Source organism: Siphateles boraxobius, unplaced genomic scaffold (assembly GCF_051911475.1).
Source record: "Siphateles boraxobius isolate OS27281-9 unplaced genomic scaffold, OSU_SipBor_1 5, whole genome shotgun sequence".
In the NCBI taxonomy this organism is placed as follows: Eukaryota; Metazoa; Chordata; class Actinopteri; order Cypriniformes; family Leuciscidae; genus Siphateles; species Siphateles boraxobius.
In genome coordinates this window covers 7,130,735-7,152,640 of record NW_027509141.1, presented here as the reverse complement: position 1 = coordinate 7,152,640, position 21,906 = coordinate 7,130,735, and the positions used below count along the sequence as shown (strand labels likewise).

General features: G+C 37.6%; 1 protein-coding gene across 1 annotated transcript; it reads left to right on the top strand.

The window, feature by feature from the left end:
* Positions 1-6,531: 6,531 nt before the first annotated feature.
* Positions 6,532-19,393, top strand: ddx19b (DEAD-box helicase 19b). Its single transcript, XM_077202554.1, has 12 exons — positions 6,532-6,804; positions 7,193-7,262; positions 7,391-7,438; positions 7,572-7,707; positions 10,994-11,086; positions 11,165-11,267; positions 11,353-11,467; positions 14,031-14,208; positions 15,314-15,551; positions 16,349-16,511; positions 16,610-16,801; positions 17,490-19,393. Exons 1-12 carry the CDS (start codon positions 6,748-6,750, stop codon positions 17,549-17,551), a joined length of 1,455 nt encoding a protein of 484 aa, XP_077058669.1. The 5' UTR covers positions 6,532-6,747; the 3' UTR covers positions 17,552-19,393.
* Positions 19,394-21,906: the final 2,513 nt, after the last annotated feature.

Genomic DNA, 21,906 nt, shown 5'->3' with positions numbered 1-21,906 from the left:
ACGGAGGCCAATCCTTCATAGTCCCCTGAGCTACCGGCACCGCCCTGGTCACCTGCTCCCCACTGGCCATCCTGTCCAGCACCAGGACAACACCATTCCACCATCTACAACACTTTGCATCTGCATTAAATTAGACTGTTGTCCACTGCCATTCCTTCTACAACTACCCATTTCTCAGTTTCTCACCTGCTTACTTCAATTGTCTGCCAAACCTGCAAATAAACTTGTTATTTGGATTTTTCCTGTGTTGCATCCTTCTGTTTTTTTTTACATTTAGTATATATTACATAATATATATTACATAAAAACAGCTATTGTTTTATTGCATTTATCATTACATTTAAATTATTAAATGAAGCAATGTATTTACATAATAAAATGTGATGTATAATTTTATTTATGAAAATATATAACAGATATCGTTTTAAACACATATTACCCACAATAAAATTGTTAAATTATTAAATTTACACACACACACACACACACAGACACACAGACACACACACACACACACACATATATATATATATATATATATATATATATATATATATATATGCTGTTTTAAACATTTCAAAATATTGCGTAGTAATGCATTTAAATCATTGTTAGTATATCATTCAATCATACAATATATCATACTTGTTAAATGATTGACATCAAAGTGCGCAATCTGTCAAACTTCTCTGATCAAACTGATCAAGATCATCTGCAGGTTTTAATTGTATATCAGTGATACTGAAGTTGCAGTGGATTTGTTTAGAGGCTGCTTGTTATTTTGTAGGGAGTCTGAGTCAGAGAGGCTCACTCAGTATGTACACCATGAACACCAGAAGGCTACATACACTGTTGGCTGACTGGACTGTTTCCATGGTTACCATTACAGGTTTTTGCTCTCTTTGCTACTGCAAAGTCGTCAGTGGGAAGTGTACGAGAATGTTTCAGAGAGTGATTTTTGGTGCAGAGGCTTCAAAAGAAAGCATTTTGATAACAATTATGTGAATAATTGTCTCAAGCCCTCTGTGGAAATCTTTCAGTCTTGCTTACCGACAGTCTCTGGAAATGAAAATATGATGGTAAATATGATGTAACGGAGCTACAGCTGCTAATTAAAATATCAAAATCATATTGTGTTCCTCTGATTGGCTTTCCGTGGATGATGATGTAACCCTGGCCTATTGTGTAGTTCAGGTTCTGAGGAAAACAAGTTCAGATGCACCAGCTGTCTACAGCTAAACGCACACAACTAACAAACAGAAGCAGAAGCAAAGCCTCTCAATACTATAGAGGTCACTTCACAAGCTATTACATAGAGATCGTTTTCAGGAGGGAACAGAGTGGGCGCTTTGTCTCTCGGTGGCACTGAGCGACTGTGTAAAAGCCCTGGGCAACATGGCTGGTAACTGTGTAAGTCAAGCTCTTGAATAAAATATGTTGGCCCAGATTGAAATCCACCATTGGTCACTGGATGAGACCAACAAGTCTAAAAGACGTTGTCCCAAACAAACTAATAGAACATCGACTCATTCACGTCCTGATGACAGGATTTGAAATAAAGCACATGACGAAGCATTAAAACTTAATGGTGAATCGTGGTGAATCGTGCACAACGCCCCTTCTATTGTATTACTTCCCCTCATATTGAGTCCTTCAAATAAGCAACATTTCAGATTATTGTATTTACACTGTAGATTAGATAAATCAGCATTCTAAAAGCCATTCCCATTCATAATTTCTTCCAGATGAAAGGGCACCAAATAGCTATTGAGTATCAGTAGGCCTATTATAAAGAAACTAATGTATTATTAAGAATGTTATAAGGCAGTAGTGGGAACATGTTATTGGAGAATGATTGCCTGTCTACCAACACAATAAAGTACTCACCTCTGGTCATTCCAGTCAGAGCTCTGTACATGATGTTTGTCTCACTTTACTGGCAAAACAAGTCAATGTTTGCATATCAATCTTCTTTTTGCAGTTTTATTCAAGCAGTACGACTAGACATGTTTTATCGGAGCCTCTAAACGGACATGGTGATGGAAAAAATATGAGATGGGAGGAAAATTTCAATGCAGCAGACGGTTTGCGTTCCCCCTAGAAACTTACATTCGCTTTTCAATCCCCCGCAAAAATGTTATGTTCTTTGCGAGTAAACGCAAAGTTTCTCCAGGGAATGGATCATTTTCCCTCTCATCTCATATTATTGTATTTTTTTCCTTCACTATGTCCCTTTGGAGGACAACATTTTTTAAAAAATCCCATAATTTACTGAGTTATTTAAAAAATATATATATCTAAGCTTTATAATGGGAGTAAATAAACCCTGAGATTTTGAAGGCCAAAAAAGCGCTTCCATTCATCATAAAAGTAATTCATACGGCTCCAGGGGTTAATAAAGTCCTTCTGAAGCAAAGCCATAAGTTTTTGTATGAAAAATATCCATATTTATAACTTCATAAACTATAATCACTGGCTTATGGTAACGGCCGTTCACAAGTCGATTTATGACGGAAGAGTGACCTCTAAAGTATTGACTAAAGTGGAAGCGCAGAGAATTGAGCAAAGCAAAACACGGCTCTAAAACAAGTCTAAAATTAGAATTTTTGATACTATAGAAAAATACACACAAAAATATGTCAGAATGTCTGTCTTGGGGAGTTTTCACTTAAAGGATAACTAAACCCTAAAACAACTTCATAAATGCTGTTCATTGATTCGAGTACATTTTTTGACATTTGGGTATAAAGTGTTTTAATTCTACAATATATGGTGTAAAAACGTCTGAGTGCTGCCCTCTTCAGGTTGAACGGTGGCTACTGCAGTTGAATTTTCCTATTGGATGTTGTGGTACTGCGTGATGTAAGCAGGCACCAGCCATCCACGCCCCCCTGTGCTCTGACCCAGTTATGTCAGTTCAGTTATGTCTTAATTGAGCATAAACAAAACTGTGCATTCGGTCTTAAAGTGACAGCAGCCTTATAAACCTGCTGCTGTCTCTCATTTAATGTTAATCAAACAACTTAAGAAAACAAGAGAATCATTAACTGCTCTTCACTGAATAATTTTAGTAACTTAGGGAAGAATCAATTTCTTTTTAATTCATAGGGTGATGTCTATGCTGTTTTTTTTAAACATTTGATTACTTTATTCAATATCTGTACAGTATGCTGTTATTTTTAGTAGGGTAAATTGTTTATTTCTTTATTATCTTTTTTCTATTGTATTTGTCCAATTGTTTGTCACCAATTGTTATTGTATTACTGTTTGTTGACTGTGAAACTGCTCTGAAAGAACAGATTAAGGGTTTGAGGCTTGAGGGTCATTTTGGGTTTTTTATGAACACACTGATAGGGGCCCCTTAAAAGTTTTGCTAAGGGCCCCCAGAAGTAGGACAGGCACTGCCGGTATCATTGATGTTTATGTGGTTGTGTATCTTTTCTCCTTGTGATTCTCCAGCATGTTTCCTAGTTTGAATATGATTAAAGACTTTTCGTGGATATTCCTTTCGTCATGTGCTTCATTACAGACACATCCGTGACAGCTGTATTGCATACACATGTCGTCAACTGAATCTGAGAGCAGATACAGATACATTTTTTGTGAACTGAATACTCTGTCTGTAGTGAAGGTGCATTTTGTAATCTTTCTATCTTTAGTTGCCATGGACACTTGCGAAGTTTGTCATTATGAATAGCAAAGATGAAAATAATATGTTTTCCCTCTTTACCCCAGTTACGAATACTTTTGGGAAGAAAAAGATGCCTCTCAACACAAACTGATGTAATCTTCAGACACAAGCACATCGACACTCAGTCAGCCTATTCAACAAGAGAACAAACCAGAATCAATTACTTATTAAATTAACAAGAGAGCCAGACCAGCAATCTTGATAGTGAAACACTTGAAATAATCAATAAGCAAACAAAAATAGAGCTTAAAATACAATTTAGATCTAAATATATAAATAAAACTAATTAAAATTGAGTCAGAAACCACTTATATTTGCTAGTTAGAAATCTGTGCAGCATTATTAGGCTACTATTTATTTGAGTAAATAAAATCTTACATTTTAAATAACCTGGGTGCAGTTTTTTGCTGTTGTTGCTTTTTATAAATAATTTACAACAATGTTAGTAATAAATGTGTGAATACAATAAATTAACTGAATAAAAAGCCTATATTTTTGTATTTTGTGAAATGTTTGAACACATAATTAGCCTTTATTACTTGAATTGATATTCTAGTTGCTCTCCTTCTTTTGTGCTCTACAGAAGAACGTCTAACCAGGGTTGTGGACTCGAGTCGCATGACTTGGACTTGACTTGGACCCAGGTCCCAAATTTGATGACTTGCGACTCGACTTAGACTTCGACAACAATGACTCGCGACTTGACTCGGACTTGAACCCTGTGACTTGGAAAGACTTGACCTACCTTCTAAAACCACAGATCAGAGTCACTGTATTATTATAGCACTGTATCATTGATGCATGCACTTTTGGCACTGAGCCAGAGAGTGCTTGATATAGTGCGTTCAGCAGCGCTTGTCAGTTGTCATTTATCACACGTTCAGACAGTTTTTAACCAAATAATGTTTTTTTTCTTGCTTTTTTTTCAGGCATTTAAATACACAAGTACTAGCGAACCATTTATTAAATAGCAAACCATAATTTAAAAAAAAAACCAAAAACCCAAAAAACACTGATTTCTAAGCGGAAACTCACAATTAATTTCCCCAATGAACAGTTACTTTTATTTTTAAATCTGCATTGCAAAAAAAGCTTTCCTGAGATAAATTAGGCCTATATATTTCATTTAGCCTAGTAAGTAACACTGAGACACTAATTTGTGCAAAAAGCACCAATGACTTGTTTAAGACTTGAAGCTTATAATCGACTCTTGACTCGGGATTTGACTTGGGACTTGAATGCAAAGACTCGAGACTTACTTGTGTCTTGCAAAACAATGACTTGGTCCCACCTCTGCGTCTAACAGACTGAGCAGATCAATAGACAGTTCCCCCCTTTTTTAAATATACAATGTCTCATTCCAGGCAATTCTGTTCCTCTGTCATTGAGATCTGCCTGTCTGTGAGAATGTTCCAGAAGTGTGGGGCAGCATCTACAGGCAACGCAGAGAATTACCCATATCAAAACTTGCTCTTGTATTGCAACATTTGGGAGACTGATCTAAAGAGCATTCTGTGATTTAAAGACTTCTCATGAGTTTTAACAAACATGCTGTGATTTAGAAAAATGAAAAATACAAACACTAATAGTAGGCTAAATGTACAGATTGCTGTACATGCAAAGAAGAATGTGTGAAGAGAGTTATACAGGTCTTTGCATAGCCTATGCAATATATAAAAAAAGAGACATTTAAATATAATAAAATAGTGAATTTTCATATTGTACTCATGGATTTGTTCAGATAGCTTTAGCATGTACAATTATAGAATCACATTTACACAATACATTTTGTATTACATTCGTGGAGATAAAGAGAACTTGTGAAGGAGATGGCCGAAAGGACAAATGTTTGACTACTAGGCCTACACTCAAAAATCTCCATCTTATTTTTTTATACTGCATAGAAATGGTTTCATGAAACGTTTGATAATGTGTGTCATGTAGGCTAATAACATTACAGCAGAACGTTTAACCAAGTAAATCTGAACTTGTTTCAATCGATCCTAGACTCCACAAATTCCTCCATAATAGCCTGCACATGATTACAGTAAAAACACACAAATTATAAGCAAACAATTGAAGTTTAGGCTTAAGTTTGGTCGATGCTAAAAACTACTTGCCTTTCCTTATTCAATAAATATGCTGAGAGGAGGAGCGTGGACTAGAAGATATTGATATATATTTGATACAAATCAAAAATATTGATATTTGCTGTACCCACGCAAAGCAAAAGACTTGTCCCAGAGAAACAATTCCCGTTTTTAAAAACAGAAGTATTTTAGTTAAAGTCGGCATGATACTCTTTTCTTATTGTGACGTATATCCTCAAACAAAAAACACAGTTCTATGTTGATTCATTTTTTGTGTGAAAAATTACAACTTTTTTGGTAATGCCACTGATGCATAATCTTTTCGTCTGTATGTGTTTAAACTTTTTCTTTTATTTTTTTGTGAAACTTTACATGAAGATTTCATGTAATTTCATTAGAGGTTCTATCTGTTCTGTCTTTTCTATCTGTTCATTGTTTGATGTATTATAATAAAAACAATAATTGGATGGTTGTCGTTTGCTATTGGTCGATCTCATTTGAGTGACAGGTTGCCCCTCGTGTCAGTAAACACGTCATCAGAGAAGAAAAGATGACATTGCAAGAGGAGGGGAAGTTGTTTTGATTAAAGATTACGAGGACACATGAATAAAAATAACAAATTACAATAAATGATTACACGTTTATTATAAATACAGCAATTTTTATTTAAAAAAGAAAAGAAAAGAAAAGAATTGTCCATTTTGATTTCATGGTGACTTTAACCTTACAGCGGAACGTTTAATAGGAACCATGTACACACGAGCCCGTTTCCGCCCGGAGGTGTGAGTGTCGCAGCCCATAAGAACTTGAAGCGAGGACCGCCACACGCCATTGTATGAATTTGTTGCATTAAAGTCTTTTTCGTTTAATTTTATTAATAATTTATGCACAGTTAGATTTAACAGTCCACTGTTAAATCACTTACTCACGCTTTTAAGGAAAAAGTTTTTATTTAAAAGTAAGGACATGGCAACAGATTCGTGGGCCCAGGCTGTCGATGAACAAGAAGCCGCAGCGGAATCGGTGGGTTGAAACACCAAACTGAACACAATAATTATAAGAAGCTGAATAATTAAATCAAAGATTTAACGAAACAATAATTCACTTGGTTGTTTAACTGTGCCGTTCTATTTTTAATCAATTAACTTTAAAGTTGTTGTCGCAGTAACAACACAAAGCATGCTAACTGGAGTTCAGATCAAACAAATTGTCTAACTGTTACAACGCGTGTGCGTGTGAGAGAGAGATACTGTATAATATTAGTGTAACTTAGTATTACTGTACTAATGTTTTAGTTGCTCCTGTTACTTGAATTGCGTATCCTTGACAAATTGTTAAAAATACCTAACGTTACCTTTTTAAAGCTGTGCATACATTCAATCGTAAAAAGTAATTTAACTTTAATTTACAGATAAGCAGCTTGCAAATAAATGAAAAAGATGACAAGCCAAAAGATGACAAGCCAAAAGCTGAAGCAAATGGTAAGAATGCTTGTTCCTCAATACTTGAATGCATTGCTAAGTGAGATTTGTATTGGTGTGATTTGAGCTTGTGGATTCCAATGATGAATGAGTTTGTTGATTTCTCTTACTTTCCGTTTATTAATAAGGCGCAAAGACAGAAGGAAATGGCAGTAAAACCGAGGAAGAGGATAAAGGTGATTTATGATTTAGATCGCAGGATCATCACATAAGTCACAGTCTGTTTTCTTCTCTTATCTATGTTCAGTTTGGTTTGAGTGCGTGTATATTCTCTTCATGGGAGTTGACTAAAACTGATCTAAATTGCAGACGACAAGGCAGCACAGTCTCTGTTGAATAAACTGATCCGCAGTAATCTAGTGAACACGACCAATCAAGTTGAAGTCCTCCAGAGGGATCCGAGCTCTCCGCTGTACTCGGTCAAGTCATTTGAAGAGCTACGATTGTGAGTTTGACTGTTTTTACACCTTCCTGATTGCACTGCAGTAGAGATGCACTGATTACACTTTTCTAGGCCGATTTTTCATTGAGTTTGACTTGCCGATTCCCATTCCAATTTCATTTTTTTCTAACCACTTTACATCACACACAATTTATTTTCTCACTTTTCTTTAGTAGAACATTTTGCATAGAACATTTTTTGAACAGTAGCTAAGCACTATAAAATATAACTATATAAATTACTCCTGGTGTGGGAAATTCACACACATCTTAAGTGCAGGGTTATGGAAGAACCATTTCCTCCTTTTCACATCCAATATCCAAATAAAAATTTTTTAATTTCAAAAAGAAATTCTTTTCTGACATGGCCTACTCCAGTTCTTGTTAAAACACACCAGACATGCAAATTCTGTACATTTTGAGCACTTTTTGTGTGAAATCATATTTATTTTGTCCATCAAAAGTGTGCTTTCACTTTAATTGAGCGTGAGCAGTGCACAAAAATAGACTCTGAACTAAAACCTCCGCTTCACTGCTGCTCACGCGATGCTCCTGCTCCCGGTGTGAATGCACTCATTGGTTAACATGCACGCTGAAAAAAATACGTCCATAATTCAGGAGGTTTCCCACATGTGTGCACGTGTGATGCTGATGTTGCACGATGTTAATCATGCGGCGCCAGAGTGCATTTGACCGGTATAAAATCGGCATATGTCAGACTGACCGGCCGATCACGTGAAAATCGGCCAATTCCGGTCACCAGCCGATCAATCGGTGCATCTCTACATTGGAGCTTTAATGTGTGCAGACTAATGTAATAACTATATGCAATTTCATGATATTTTTATTGACCAACTAAGATATACTTGGAAAAACACAGATCTACTCTAAAGTAGGGGTGGGAATCTTAGGGCACTTAACAATCCGATTCTGGGAGTAACGTTCCGATTCCCAAAACGATTCTTGACATACTTTTTTGGTAACTAATTATCCTGCTGTGCAAATGCATGAACTTTACATTTTAACCAAAATTGGAGTTACTATGCTTTTTGTTTATAGTTATATCTGTTTGACAGTATTGCCTTATTAAAAAGGATTATTAAGATTTCTTTCAATACTTTTATTTTGTTATTTTATTAATGAAACATGGTAAGCCATACAATTGCAAAGAACAATCATTAAGAATAAACAGTTCTCAATTTACAACTAAGTGTGATAATTTTTCAGTTTCTTTAAGTCAAGTCACCTTCATTTATATAGCGCTTTTAACAATATGGACTGTTTCAAAGCAGCTTTACAGTGATAATAGGAAAATAAAGTAACAGAGATTGTTTTGGCTTTACAGCAGCTCTAGAACAATGTTATTGTCCAGCCAAAGTTAGTTTTGATTGATTCACTTCGTCGCAACGATCATTATTAACTTTGGGGCCACTAACACGACACCGTTCTAACAGAAAATTCTTTAATGCGATCCGGCCGCTCATTTACATAGAACAGTGCTTGGTGGCTCTGAGAATTTTTTTCCGCTTCCGCGTAGCCTCGTGAACCGGAATTATCCCGACAACGTTTTATCATTACAGAGGTAAAGGGAAAGGAGGCCTTCACAGTGGAGAGACTAGTGGACACTTCAGGACTGCGTTGTCGTTGTGTCCAGGCGCAGGTCCTTCATCAGATCTGGATATGGCCTGGATCCGGTGGACTGCGGTAAACCTCAGGATAAACAGAGAGATTAATATTAGCGTAGACGCCATCCTTCTTATGATGTACAAAGTACATCAGGATTTATGGGAAGTGTTCCCGGTTCCGGATGATCTAAACTATGCAGCCTAACATTGAATTATAGAAGTCTATAATGTCTTGTGTATGCTAAGCCAAAGAGATGTTTTTAGTCTAGCTTTGAACTGTCAGACTGTGTCTGCTTCCCGGACAATGTTAGGAAGAATGTTCCAGAGTTTTGGTGCTAAATAGGAAAAGGATCTACCGCCAGCAGTCGATTTTGATATACTAGGTATTATCAACTGGCCAGAATATAGAGATCGCAATAGACGTAAAGGACTATAATGCAATAAGAGCTCGCTCAAGTACTGGGGAGCTAAACCATTTAGTGCTTTGTAAGTAATCAGCAATATTTTAAAAATGTATACGATGTTTAATAGGGAGCCAATGCAGTGTTGACAGAACCAATCTAATATGGTCATACTTCCTGGTTCTGGTAAGAACTCTAGCGGCTGCAATTTGGACCTTTAGAACATTTTAACAACATCTAGGCCTAACGAAATCCTTGGTCATCCACAACGGAGTAAGGGCACAAATCTTTGGCAATAAACCCCCCCCACTGACTGGGTAATTTATTTCGCCTATTCAGAATTTGGTGGAAGCTTTGCTATTTTCTCGAGGGTCCTTTGACTGTAACCGGGAGTGTTCGTGATAGGAACAGAATGCTGTTTCTCCAGCTCTGAGTGGAACCGCGTAATATGTTTCTTCATATTAGTCGTGTTGCCGAAATATTTGAATTTGGTGCCACAGACTTTGCACACAGTATGGCTTTTATCAACGACACCTTTTTCGGTGTCTTCAGAAAATCCATAATGTTGCCACAATGTTGATTTCAAATTTGATGGAGCAGGTCGTAGTTTGTCCATTTTATCTTAAAATGTCTATCAACGGGTTTCTCTGTTTGGCCAGTGACCGCACGCACACAGTGGTGAAGTGACAGTTTGAATTGAACACAGAATCGATTCTGAATCGTTAGATAATGAATCCCGATGCATCGACCTTTTCTCCCACCTCTACTCTAAGGGTGTGTATACACTAGTTCACTTCTCTTGGTTCTTTTGGCTCGGACCAAAAAAGGAAAAAGGCCGCTTTTCCACTGTGAAACCAGTGCGAGCCAGGGCTAACAGCGTGATGTACGGGGCCAATGGCCTCGGTCCTCAAGCACAGAGGCCCAAATCATGTTTTGTTTCCACTGTCGAGCCAGTAGCCCCGCAGCACTGCCCTAAAACCTGCCCTTGACACCATTTCTGACCCGGGCACATAATGGGCTCCTATGATGAGAAAAAACATGTATGCTTGAGCATATTGTACTTTTTAGGGTCGCATCTTGTGACATCATGTCCTGTTTTTGGTTTGTCTTTGTGTTGCAATCAGTTTTCTATCAAATCTCACTAGAGTTTGTTTGGATGCAGATTGAGACCCATCTTTTCAGTTCTCGGTCTGCTTTTTTGGTGCACACCAGGGGTTCAGATTGCAAGGTTCACACTTTTGTGTTTTATTTATTTTTTCCCTAGAAAACCTCAGCTGTTGCAAGGAGTGTATGCCATGGGTTTCAACAGGCCCTCCAAAATCCAGGAGACTGCATTGCCCATGATGCTCGCTGAACCGTAAGTTCTTTATTTAATCTATTTTCCTTCCATCCTAATGAGAGCAGAGTTTGAACACAACATGTTCTTCCCCTCCAGTCCACAAAATCTCATCGCTCAGTCTCAGTCAGGCACGGGTAAAACGGCTGCCTTTGTGCTGGCCATGTTAAGTCATGTGGACCCTGAAAACAAATGGCCTCAGGTGTGTAACGCATAAGAATCAGTTGATGAAATGCATGCAAATAATTTTTTAGTGTTAAAGTGTGACTGTGTCTCTCTTTGCCCAGTGTCTGTGTGTGTCTCCCACGTATGAGCTGGCTCTGCAGACAGGCAAGGTCATTGAGCAGATGGGGAAGTTTTACCCTGAAGTCCAACTAGTGTATGCCATCAGAGGAAACAAATGTAAGTCAGGGAACTACACTGCGACCAAAATGGTCGCATATGCGACCTTTTGAAATGCCATTGCGACCCTAATTTTTAATGGGTCGCAAATGTATCACTGATTATTTTTGTACCTATGTTTTTAGGCAATATGCTATGCTTTACTATGAGCATTTATTAAAACAGAAATGTGTATTTTAAGAATACGTTTTATAACGTGCTCTGCAGTGGTGTAGTCTACGTGATACGCAGGTATACGCCGTATACCCACTAGAAAATGTCAAGGATTTCCGTATGCCCACTAGGAAATGTCAAAGATCTCCGTATACCCACTTTAAAAAGCGTGAGGATTTGTAAACGTAACAACATCGTTTTGTGAAAGAACTGGTATATCACAGTATACTCACTACAAAAAACTAGACTACACCACTGGCTCTGAGCATTCAACACATCAAGTTGGCTTCAGCCCCGCGACCGTTACTTAGATTAAAACGTACCATTGTATCAGTGCTGCGCGAGCTCTCTCTCTCACAAACACGGACGCGCGCACACAGAGAGAGAGAAGATAATTATAAAATGAAAATTGGCTATAGTTTAAATTTTGTTCTTGCTTGTTTTTTTTCTGTCAAAATGTCAGAAAGCATTTTGTATTATCCATCCGTGTTTTTAAAATGCGTTAAATGACGGACGTTTTACTGCTAACACAGCCCTCATTATAGGCCTATGTCGGATTCATCTAACTTATACTTGATATCATTTTTAGAATAAGTGATTCGTTATGCTATTATTGGACTTCTGTCTATTCATTGTCAACTGTTTTCTATAAATATGTTTGTATTGGCTTGGCTAACATTTATTCAGCTAATGCGTGTCCTGTTTAAAATGTGCAATGTTCAGACGCAAAGACACCACGTCACAAATAGAAGCCGTTTTCCCTGGATATTGGAATAATAAATAAATTAATTTTTTTATTTTTTCTGCATTTTTTTGTTTTTACTCTTTTCTAGGGGTTTCTTAATTTTAGACAAGTTGACCAGCACACATTATATGCAATGCAATATAATGCATGCGTGTCCTATGTGTGACATATTTTGCACACAGGTAAAGGTGCCCAATATCAGTCATTTCTAAAGTAAAAAAAAGAAAAGAAAAGTTTTTAAAAATATCACTTTATTTGATTATCAGTAAATTTGTTTTCTATACAGGGATATCGACATCGGTAAATATCGGTATCGGCCATAACAGCAATATTAATATCGGTTATCGGTATCGGCCACAATTTTCACATCGGTGCATCACTACTTACGAGTTCACGAGTCTGCCCATCTGTGCAAACCATAGCATGTTGAAATCCATTTTGCTCTTTATTGTGTACAGTATTTTCTAGTGCAGTAAATCTATCCCAACCAATGTTAAAGAAAACAAAAACAAGGCGGCATGTGGTTTAAAACAAGGCAAGTAAAATAAAAAGCACATCTGTATTCAATACAGTTTCATTATTGTTCATTATTATCCAGAGCGGCTTACTATAAATAATTTGTGCGACCAAATCATATTTTGCGCTAGTAACTGAAAAAGTTAGTAGCGCAAGTGCCACCAGTGGAAAAGGTTAGTGTAGTTCCCTGTAAGTGCTTTTATATTTTGGAATTAAGGTTTACTTCATAATTCTTTTGCAACACATTATCTACTGCATATTATCTTGACTTTCAGAATTTTAGTTGACCCCTTTTTAAGGCTGTGCAATATATATGTAAATAAAATGTCGTGATATGGTTTAGTGCGATTGTCAAATCACGCAGGCTACGATTGAATTAAAATGATCCGCTACCCATTTCAGACTTCATGCGTGTAAATGAACACCGTGCCACGCTTCATTCTGAAACTAGCAGCGCAAAATATTTATTTGCAGGCAACAGGTCAACACAAAAGCTTGATGGTTCTCCATTTGAAAATAAAATTAAGATGTAAATATTAGTATTTTAATTTTACAACTTTTTTTTTTACCTTTTATTTTACAGTACAATAGTATCACAATATATTTCGTATTTGGTTTAATATTCTTAATGTAACAGTAATCTAAAAATCTATTTATATTGAATTGGTTAAAAACAGCAGGAATGTGGCTTATTATCTCAAGTGAAAAGAGAAAAAAGTTCACTTTATGGTCTCTTTGAGGTTTTAGTTGTTTCCTGTAAAAGGCAAACACGAATAAGTTTTTCCCAAATCATTCAGTCCTACAACAATTTTGCACTCAGGTCCTCATTGCAAAAGTAATTTCAGTTTTAAAAAAATTTGTATGCAGATGTTTTCCTCCAAAAAATCCCATTCACTTTAGAATGATTAATTCTTTCCAAATATAGTTATTCAGCAGATGATTTGAAAAGTCCTGTGATCTTTTAATATTGCAGAAAAACAAAATATCAATTTCAAAGTTTTCCAATATCGTGCAGCTTTTGATGTCCATGATGTCTGTCAAAGGATAATTAGATATTTATTTCTTCGGATTAGCATGCTATAGTTGATATTGGCTGGTGTGACTGTATAATTGTGCATGTTATTGAGCCGTGTGTTTTGTTTGGTCCAGTGGAGCGGGGAACAAGACTACAGGAACAGATCGTGATTGGCACTCCTGGTACTGTTTTGGATTGGTGCCAAAAGCTTAAATTCATCGACCCCAAGAAGATCAATGTGTTTGTGCTGGACGAGGCTGATGTCATGATTGCTACTCAGGGCCATCAAGACCAGAGCATTCGTATCCAGAGGTACGTGATTTCACTCATAGTTTGCTAAATGTCTACAGTGGCTTAAGACCACACATCTCAACAGGCTACTTTCAATAGATCACATATATTAGCAATACTTTTAGCTGTTGCTATGCGTCATGAGTAAGCAACTGCGTAACGCTGTATCGAGCGAACACGAGCATCTAGAGAGCATCAAACAGTTGTGGCGCATCATGTCAAAAACGGCTTATAAGAGTATAAGCAGTTTTTGACATGATGCGCCACAACTGTTTGAGGAGTTCATGATGTATAATCTTTGGAGGTCTAAATGGTGAATTTTGGCTTGGACTTCAGTAAACCCGGAGCTGAATGTCTTTTCCCATGTAGTTAGACTGTAATTTGTTTTTTTTTTTGTAAATTTTTCTCAAAAACACTCGAGATTCATACAAAAACAGTGAATCATCCATTAATTAAACAGGTATTTATGAATGAGACACTGAATTAATAAGTTTTAAACATGTTTGAATTAATGATTCAATGTGTTTTTTTTAGTAACATGTTTTTCTTTGTAGTTGCCTGATGTATGTATTCGTGATCTCCATTTTAAACAACACAAAAACCATTTTAAACCAAATAGATTGTCAGTTTATCCTGAATTAGAGGCCGTTCACATATCACGTCTAAAACGTATGGAAAGCGCGGCCGCACCACTTTCTCCTTTCCACAAGCACTAACTCTCCCATGGCGGCCCCAAAGTCAGGAATCGAAATGCGTGCGTCTTATCGAATCCCTGGTTTTTGGAAATTTGTTTTTGGTTCTCGATACCCAACCCTACATGTAATGCGTCAGTCATGGTCCCACACACAGCTAAACACCCTCTGGCTCTGCCTGCTACAGTACCCACGCCTCAAACTCTCATTATTGGTGGAGCTGGAAAGAGACAGACAGATCTGAGCGAACTGCTCTCGATGTTTAGATGGTGCCTGGGAGACTCAATGTTTATACTTTTGGTGAAGATTAACCAATTAATGCAAAAAAAATTTTTAACCCAATTTATTGTTGACTATGATTAGTATGCCATTCATTGGTTTATGTCTTTTGAATTGCATTAAGTATTACAACCTTGTTTTTTGTTTTTTTATAGGATGCTTCCTAAAACTTGCCAGATGCTCCTGTTCTCTGCCACATTTGAAGAAACTGTGTGGAACTTTGCGAAGAGGATCGTTCCTGACCCTAACATTATTAAACTTAAGCGTGAAGAGGAGACTCTGGACACCATCAAGCAGTATTATGTCATCTGCAACAGCAAGGAGGAGAAATTCCAGGCTTTGTGCAACATCTATGGAGCCATTACTATCGCACAGGCCATGATCTTCTGCCACGTAAGTACAATATCATTTATTGAGGAGATATTTAATGTCCTATTAAAGCACAGAATGAATTGGCCCAACTAATGTAATGCATACATATTCCTAAAGCCTGGTTCACACGGGACGATTTTAAAATTGTCGGCCGATTTTTCCAAACCTGAGACCCCACACACGGCGATTAAAAAATCACGGGTCTAACAATTTTGGTCGTACCGTGTGTGGTGCGCAGCAAAATCAACACATCGCACACGAACCAATTTGACTCCCGAGCATTCCCAGGTCAGACGGAAAATCACGCAAAATCCCTCGATCAAATGTGACTTCAGAGTAAACAATCATGGCGGACGAAGAGGATGCAGTGGCGGTAGTTTGTAGTTTGTTTTTAACCGAATCCTTCTCCGACGTCCACCTGACTTTCTGGTGCGCCATGCCGCCGGCTTTTTGATTTTGTTTCCCGGTGCTTCCTCTGCGCCTCGTCACCTCGCTTTCTGATTGGCTACATGGCACAGTCCGCAGGCTGCGTGCTCGTTTGTCCCCGGGGGACACCACACACACGAGGAGAAATCGGGCCAAAATAATCCAACATGTTGGATATCCCCGATTTGAGATCGGAGGGGTCCCGACGTCCTTCCGAGCAGACGAGAGCAGTCTTAACACACCACACATGGCAGGAATATCTGATCAGATTATTTTACCATAATCGAAGCATCCTTAAGATTGTCGGAAGGGGTAAATCGGGGCTAAAATTGGCCTAATTATCCTGCTGTGTGAACCAGGCTTAAGTTTAATGATATGATTTTCCATCACAGACCAGGAAAACGGCCGGGTGGCTGGCAGGAGAGCTGTCCAGAGAAGGCCACCAGGTGGCGCTGCTCAGCGGAGAGATGCAGGTGGAACAGAGGGCAGCGGTCATCGAACGTTTCCGTGACGGCAAGGAGAAAGTTCTTGTTACCACTAATGTCTGTGCTAGAGGTGAATGACATTTTACCTGTTATACCGCCTAAGGTGTCCAACTCATCTTTTTTTAGCAGATTTTGCCTAATTGCTGCTTTTGCAAACATTTCTTCTAGGTATTGATGTGGAGCAAGTTTCAGTGGTCATCAACTTCGATCTGCCAGTGGATAAGGATGGCAACCCTGACAATGAGACGTATTTGCACAGAATTGGGCGTACTGGGAGGTTTGGCAAGAGAGGGTTGGCCATCAACATGGTGGACAGCAGATTTAGCATGAACATCCTCAACCGCATCCAGGAGCACTTCAGTAAGTTCAACCTTCATTTCCCATATTTAACAAATCAAAGAAATGTCCAGGATTAAGCGTAATCGGCAAGGCCTGGACATTCTATTGATGTCCCTCAATTTAATGCAAAAATTGTGTTTATAATAATTCATAATGGGTTAGTCCAATTGTGTATGGGGCAAGGCAATGGAATAAATTATTAAAATGCACGCTTTTGAAAGTATAGTCAAAGGACAGAAACAACATGTGCAAATACACACGATAGTCACTTAACACAATGTCATATACAAAATGTTCTTTATGAAACATAAGCTTTTAATATTATTAATATAATAGTATCAATAAACAAAAATGAGACGCAAAACTCAGTTTGACTTTTTTTTTTTCTTCAAAACCTTTTTGGGGGCAGAGTTACTTTTTTTTCTATAAAGAAGCTGTTTAGCAAGGACATTTAGACTCATTACATTGATCAAAAGTGAAAACTTATAGTATTATGAAAGATTTGTATTTCAAATAAATGCTGTTGTTTTGAGCCAGAAATTTTCCATCACAGGAATAAAATGCATTTTACCACATGTTAAAATCGAAAAGTTTGCATTCATTTGCATGCTGATAAAACTTTAACTTTTGGTCCATGCAATTTATATCTGCACTTTTAAATATTGCCATGTTCTGAATGTGGGTTGATTCAAGTGTCTGTCTTTTACAGATAAGAAAATCGAGAAGCTGGACACAGATGATTTGGATGAAATAGAGAAAATCGCTAACTGAGCGTCCGTCTTTGTTCTTCTAATGGGACTGTGCTCACGCTACATTTTAATTCAGAGGCTGGAAGAGCTGTGCCAGACAGGATGTTTACATGTGCAGCAGTTTTATCTCAGATGGTGTTTTTAATTGTTTCACTCTTTGTACTTCTTAATAAATTTTGAATGTGTAGTCTAAACATCACTTGTAGGAGAATGCTACAGCAGCAGTCGGGGATATGGACACGAGGAATATGCCTTTCAATATTAACGATTGCATCATGCACCTTTTAAATTGACTTTTAAACAGCCTGACTGGACTCCACACCAAGGATTCATTTTGCTGATGGATTATTTTATTTTATTGAAATTCAAGTATGCATGGTTCTGTGTCATGAAAAATTAGCATTTTTGGTCAAGTATATTTGTGTTGTATGAAACTGGGTGCAGCTACATTTGATTCTGCGACACTCCAAAACGAGGAGTCAAAATGCAGGGTTTATTTAATCATGAGCGATTGGTGTTAAGGTATTGTTCGTCAATATTCAATACCTCACGAAGTAAAACATTTCTGTTGAAAGGATGCTGGCTGTTATTGTCTTTGAATTAAAAGTAGTTGCCAAAGCCCTTTTATTAGTCTAAATCATGAAAAAGCCAAAGATTTGTGCCTCCATAGGATTCGTCAGTACTCGGTTTAACATGGAATAATGCAAACTGGTCTATTCATTGTAATGAAATATTGTCATGTATATTTAATAAGTACAAAGAGTGAAATAGTATATTTAACAGATGCAGTGTAATGAAAGCAGATGTGTCATTATTTGTGATCCCCATCTGCATTGAATTGTAAGCGATCAGGTTTAAGTACACAAATGCAACTGAATTTGTAACCGCAGAAGGCTGTCACATTCCCATTTACAGCCGCCTTAAAAATGTAAAAGGCAGATGTGAACGCATCTACAATCTCACTGTATACTTCAGGGTAGACATAGCAAATTGTCATTTTATATTATGGAATGTTTAATTGAGCCACTCTAAACTCAACCGACACTGCACTCGGCTGCATTATATACGTATATTTTATTCATTGGCATGTGAGGTTGGGGTAAAGTGTGTCAGTCGTATCTTTGAAGGGAAGACTTTTTGATGATGAAATATTAGATTGATAAATACATCATCTGATGCCTTGGTCATTTGTCTCAGTTTGGTTCAAGCTGTCAATCATATTTGACTTCATATTAAATAGAGGGTTTTATTTTATTTTTTTGGCATTTTTTCCTGTGAACAACATTAGGTCTATGATAAATGAAAGTACTGTCTAGAAACCATCAGATAATAAATTGTGTTGTCTATTATCAAAAACATTCCTGCATAATCATTGTTACACTTTTTTTAAGTATGTAGCTGAAATAACCATATGCTAGAGAACAATTCATTGATGTTTCCACTTTGCACCACAAGGCCGGTCACAGTGATTTGTCTCATGTTCACCTCAATGAAGATGCTTTTGTAACAATTTAGCTTCATTTATCACTGTCTATTACAAGCAAAATGTTTCTAAGATATTTATTGGTTTTCAACAAACATGCACTTACACATGACAAATCAGCCATTTGAAATTATTAATAATTTCCATATTTCACCTCACCTTAATGTTGATGACAAAAAAGTATGTATCGCTTCGGAAGTTGTGTTGCGACAGACTCGGTGTGTGTTTGGAGCTGATCAGTGACTGTCTGGATGTTACAGGATGAGGAATGTTTGTGCAGATCTTGATAGAAGAACAAATCCCGCACCTCAGGTTTGCTGCATTTGTGCTGATATTGATGTCTGAATGATGTGTGGTAGAATAAAACGATGAATCGAAGTATCTTTGACTGTCATTTGTTTTTTTAAATCTATATATTATCTATATAGTTTACTATAGGCTATATATTTAAAGATTAAGGATAACATTTGTTAAAATACATATATTTATAACATATAGCCATAAAGATATATTGAATAATGTTGGCAATCAAACTGTTTTGGTTACCATCGCCTTAGTATTAATTAACAAATACAGAGACATTTCTCAAATGATCTTTTATGTTCCACAGGAGAAAAAATCATACAGGTTTAAAAACATGAGGGAGAGTAAATTAAGACCGAGTTATCTTTTCGGGTGAACTATCCCTTTAATTACGATTTGAAACCCATTAATCTCATGGAATTGTTTAATTGTAGTGTAAATGCATTCATGCCACCTCTGAGCTGCAATAACAAATAAAAAATATTTAAATACCAATTAAAGGGATAGTTCACCCGAAATTGTACTCACCCTCAAGCCATCCTAGGTGTATATGACTTTTTTCTTTCGGATGAATACAATCGGAGGTGTAGTAAAAAATATCCTGACTCTTCACAGCTTTATAATGGTAGTGAATGGGGGCCAAGATTTTGAAGCCCATAAAAGTGAATCCATCCATCATAAAAGTAATCCATACGACTCCGGGGGTTATTAAAGGCCTTCTGAAGTAAAGAAATGCATTTGTGTAAGAAAAATATCCATATTTAAAGGGGTGGTATAATGCCCCCTTTTACAATATGTAAAACAAGTCTCTGATGTCCCTAGAGTGTGTATGTGAAGTTTTAGCTCAAAATACCCCACAGATCATTTTTTACAGCATATTAAACTTTTTCCCTTTTTGAGGGTCAGTAAAGACGCGTCGTTTCGTGTGTCCCTTTAAATGCAAATGAGATGCTGCTCCCGGCAGAGGGCGGAGCTTCAAGAGCCTGTGTGTGCGTGTGTGTGAGAAACTGTTCTGCCTTTTATGTTTAAACTGGAGTCGGACAATGATTGAGAGATTTAAGAAGTGACAACATGTAGAATGCAACAGGACTGAATGGTTAGTTGATGAATTTATGTTGCCTGATGTGGAGTTAACTATCTTCGAGTCTTTGAATAGCATATTCTGTCATGATAATCTATACATTTGCTTGTGTGGGAACTGTTGTAAGATGCCTACAGAGTGACATTTTAAAGACTTTGAAAAGGTGATACATGCCTTTATCGCAACAAGGCTTGACTACTGTAATTCCCTGTATTTGGGCATTAACCAAGCACCACTCAACCATTTGCAAATGGTACAGAATGCAGCTGCTAGGCTCCTTACTGGTGTGCAAACAAAATCATATTACTCCAATTCTGAAATCTCTGCACTGGCTCCCAATCTGTTACAGAATTGATTTTGAAGTCTTGATGCTTGTTTTTAAATCTCTGAATGGATTGGCTCCTGTATATATGACTGATCTATTAACCAGCAGCCATATCACCCTGTAGCCCAAGACTGCTCGCCCACTGAAGCTAAGCAGGGTTGAGCCCGGTCAGTGCCTGGATGGGAGACTCCTGAGAAGACCAGGTTGCTGCTGGAAGAGGTGTAAGTGAGGCCAGCAGGGGGCGCTCACCCTGTGGTCTGTGTGGCTCCTAACGCAGTGTCCTGACTCTCTGTGGTCATAAAAAAATCCAAGGATGTCCTTCGATAAATAGTAGGGGTGTAACCCCGGCATCCTGGCCAAATTTGCCCCATGGCCTCTGTCCATCATGGCCTACTAATCATCCCCATATACTGATTGGCTTCATCACTCTGTCTCCTCTCCACCAGTAAGCTGGTGTGTGGTGGGCGTTCTGGCGCAATATGGCGGCCGTCGCATCATCCAGGAGGTGCTGCATATTGGTGGAGGTTGAGGAGACTCTCCCTTCCATGTAAAGCGCTTTGAGTGCAGAGAAAAGCGCTATATAAATGTAACAAATTATTATTATTATTATCCAGTCACAATTCTGGAAGGTCTCTTAGGTCATTCAACCAGAGACTGTTAACTGTTCCTCGGACTAAAAACGAGAGGAGATTGAGCTTTTGGCGTTGCTGCACCAAAACTTTGGAACAGACTCCCTGTCCTTATTAGAACTGCCTCTTCCCTGCATGAGTTTAAAGCAAAACTCAAAACATATTTTTTTTTCTTTCGCTTATAATTGTAGTTGATATATGCCGTGTCTGGTCTGTTCTGTTTTGCTTTGTAATCTATGTTGTACTTGGTGCTAAATGCTGATGACGTCTGATATAGTGTACAGCACCTTAGTCAACAACTGTTGTTTTTAGTGGTGCTATATAAATAAAGTTGAGTTGACATGCTATTGCATTTGTGTTATGTACCGTATTGCATGTGAAAAGACAGCTTGAGCAGTCTCACAAACGTGCTGTACAACAACAACTCTTCCTCTTCTCTACATGGACTGGTGTTCTCGGGGGCGGGGTTTATTTCATTTTAGGGTTAGTGATGTCACTAACCCGGGAGGAATGTTGTGTAGTCCCTACCAGACGTTTGTTGTAGTCCTTAAAAAAA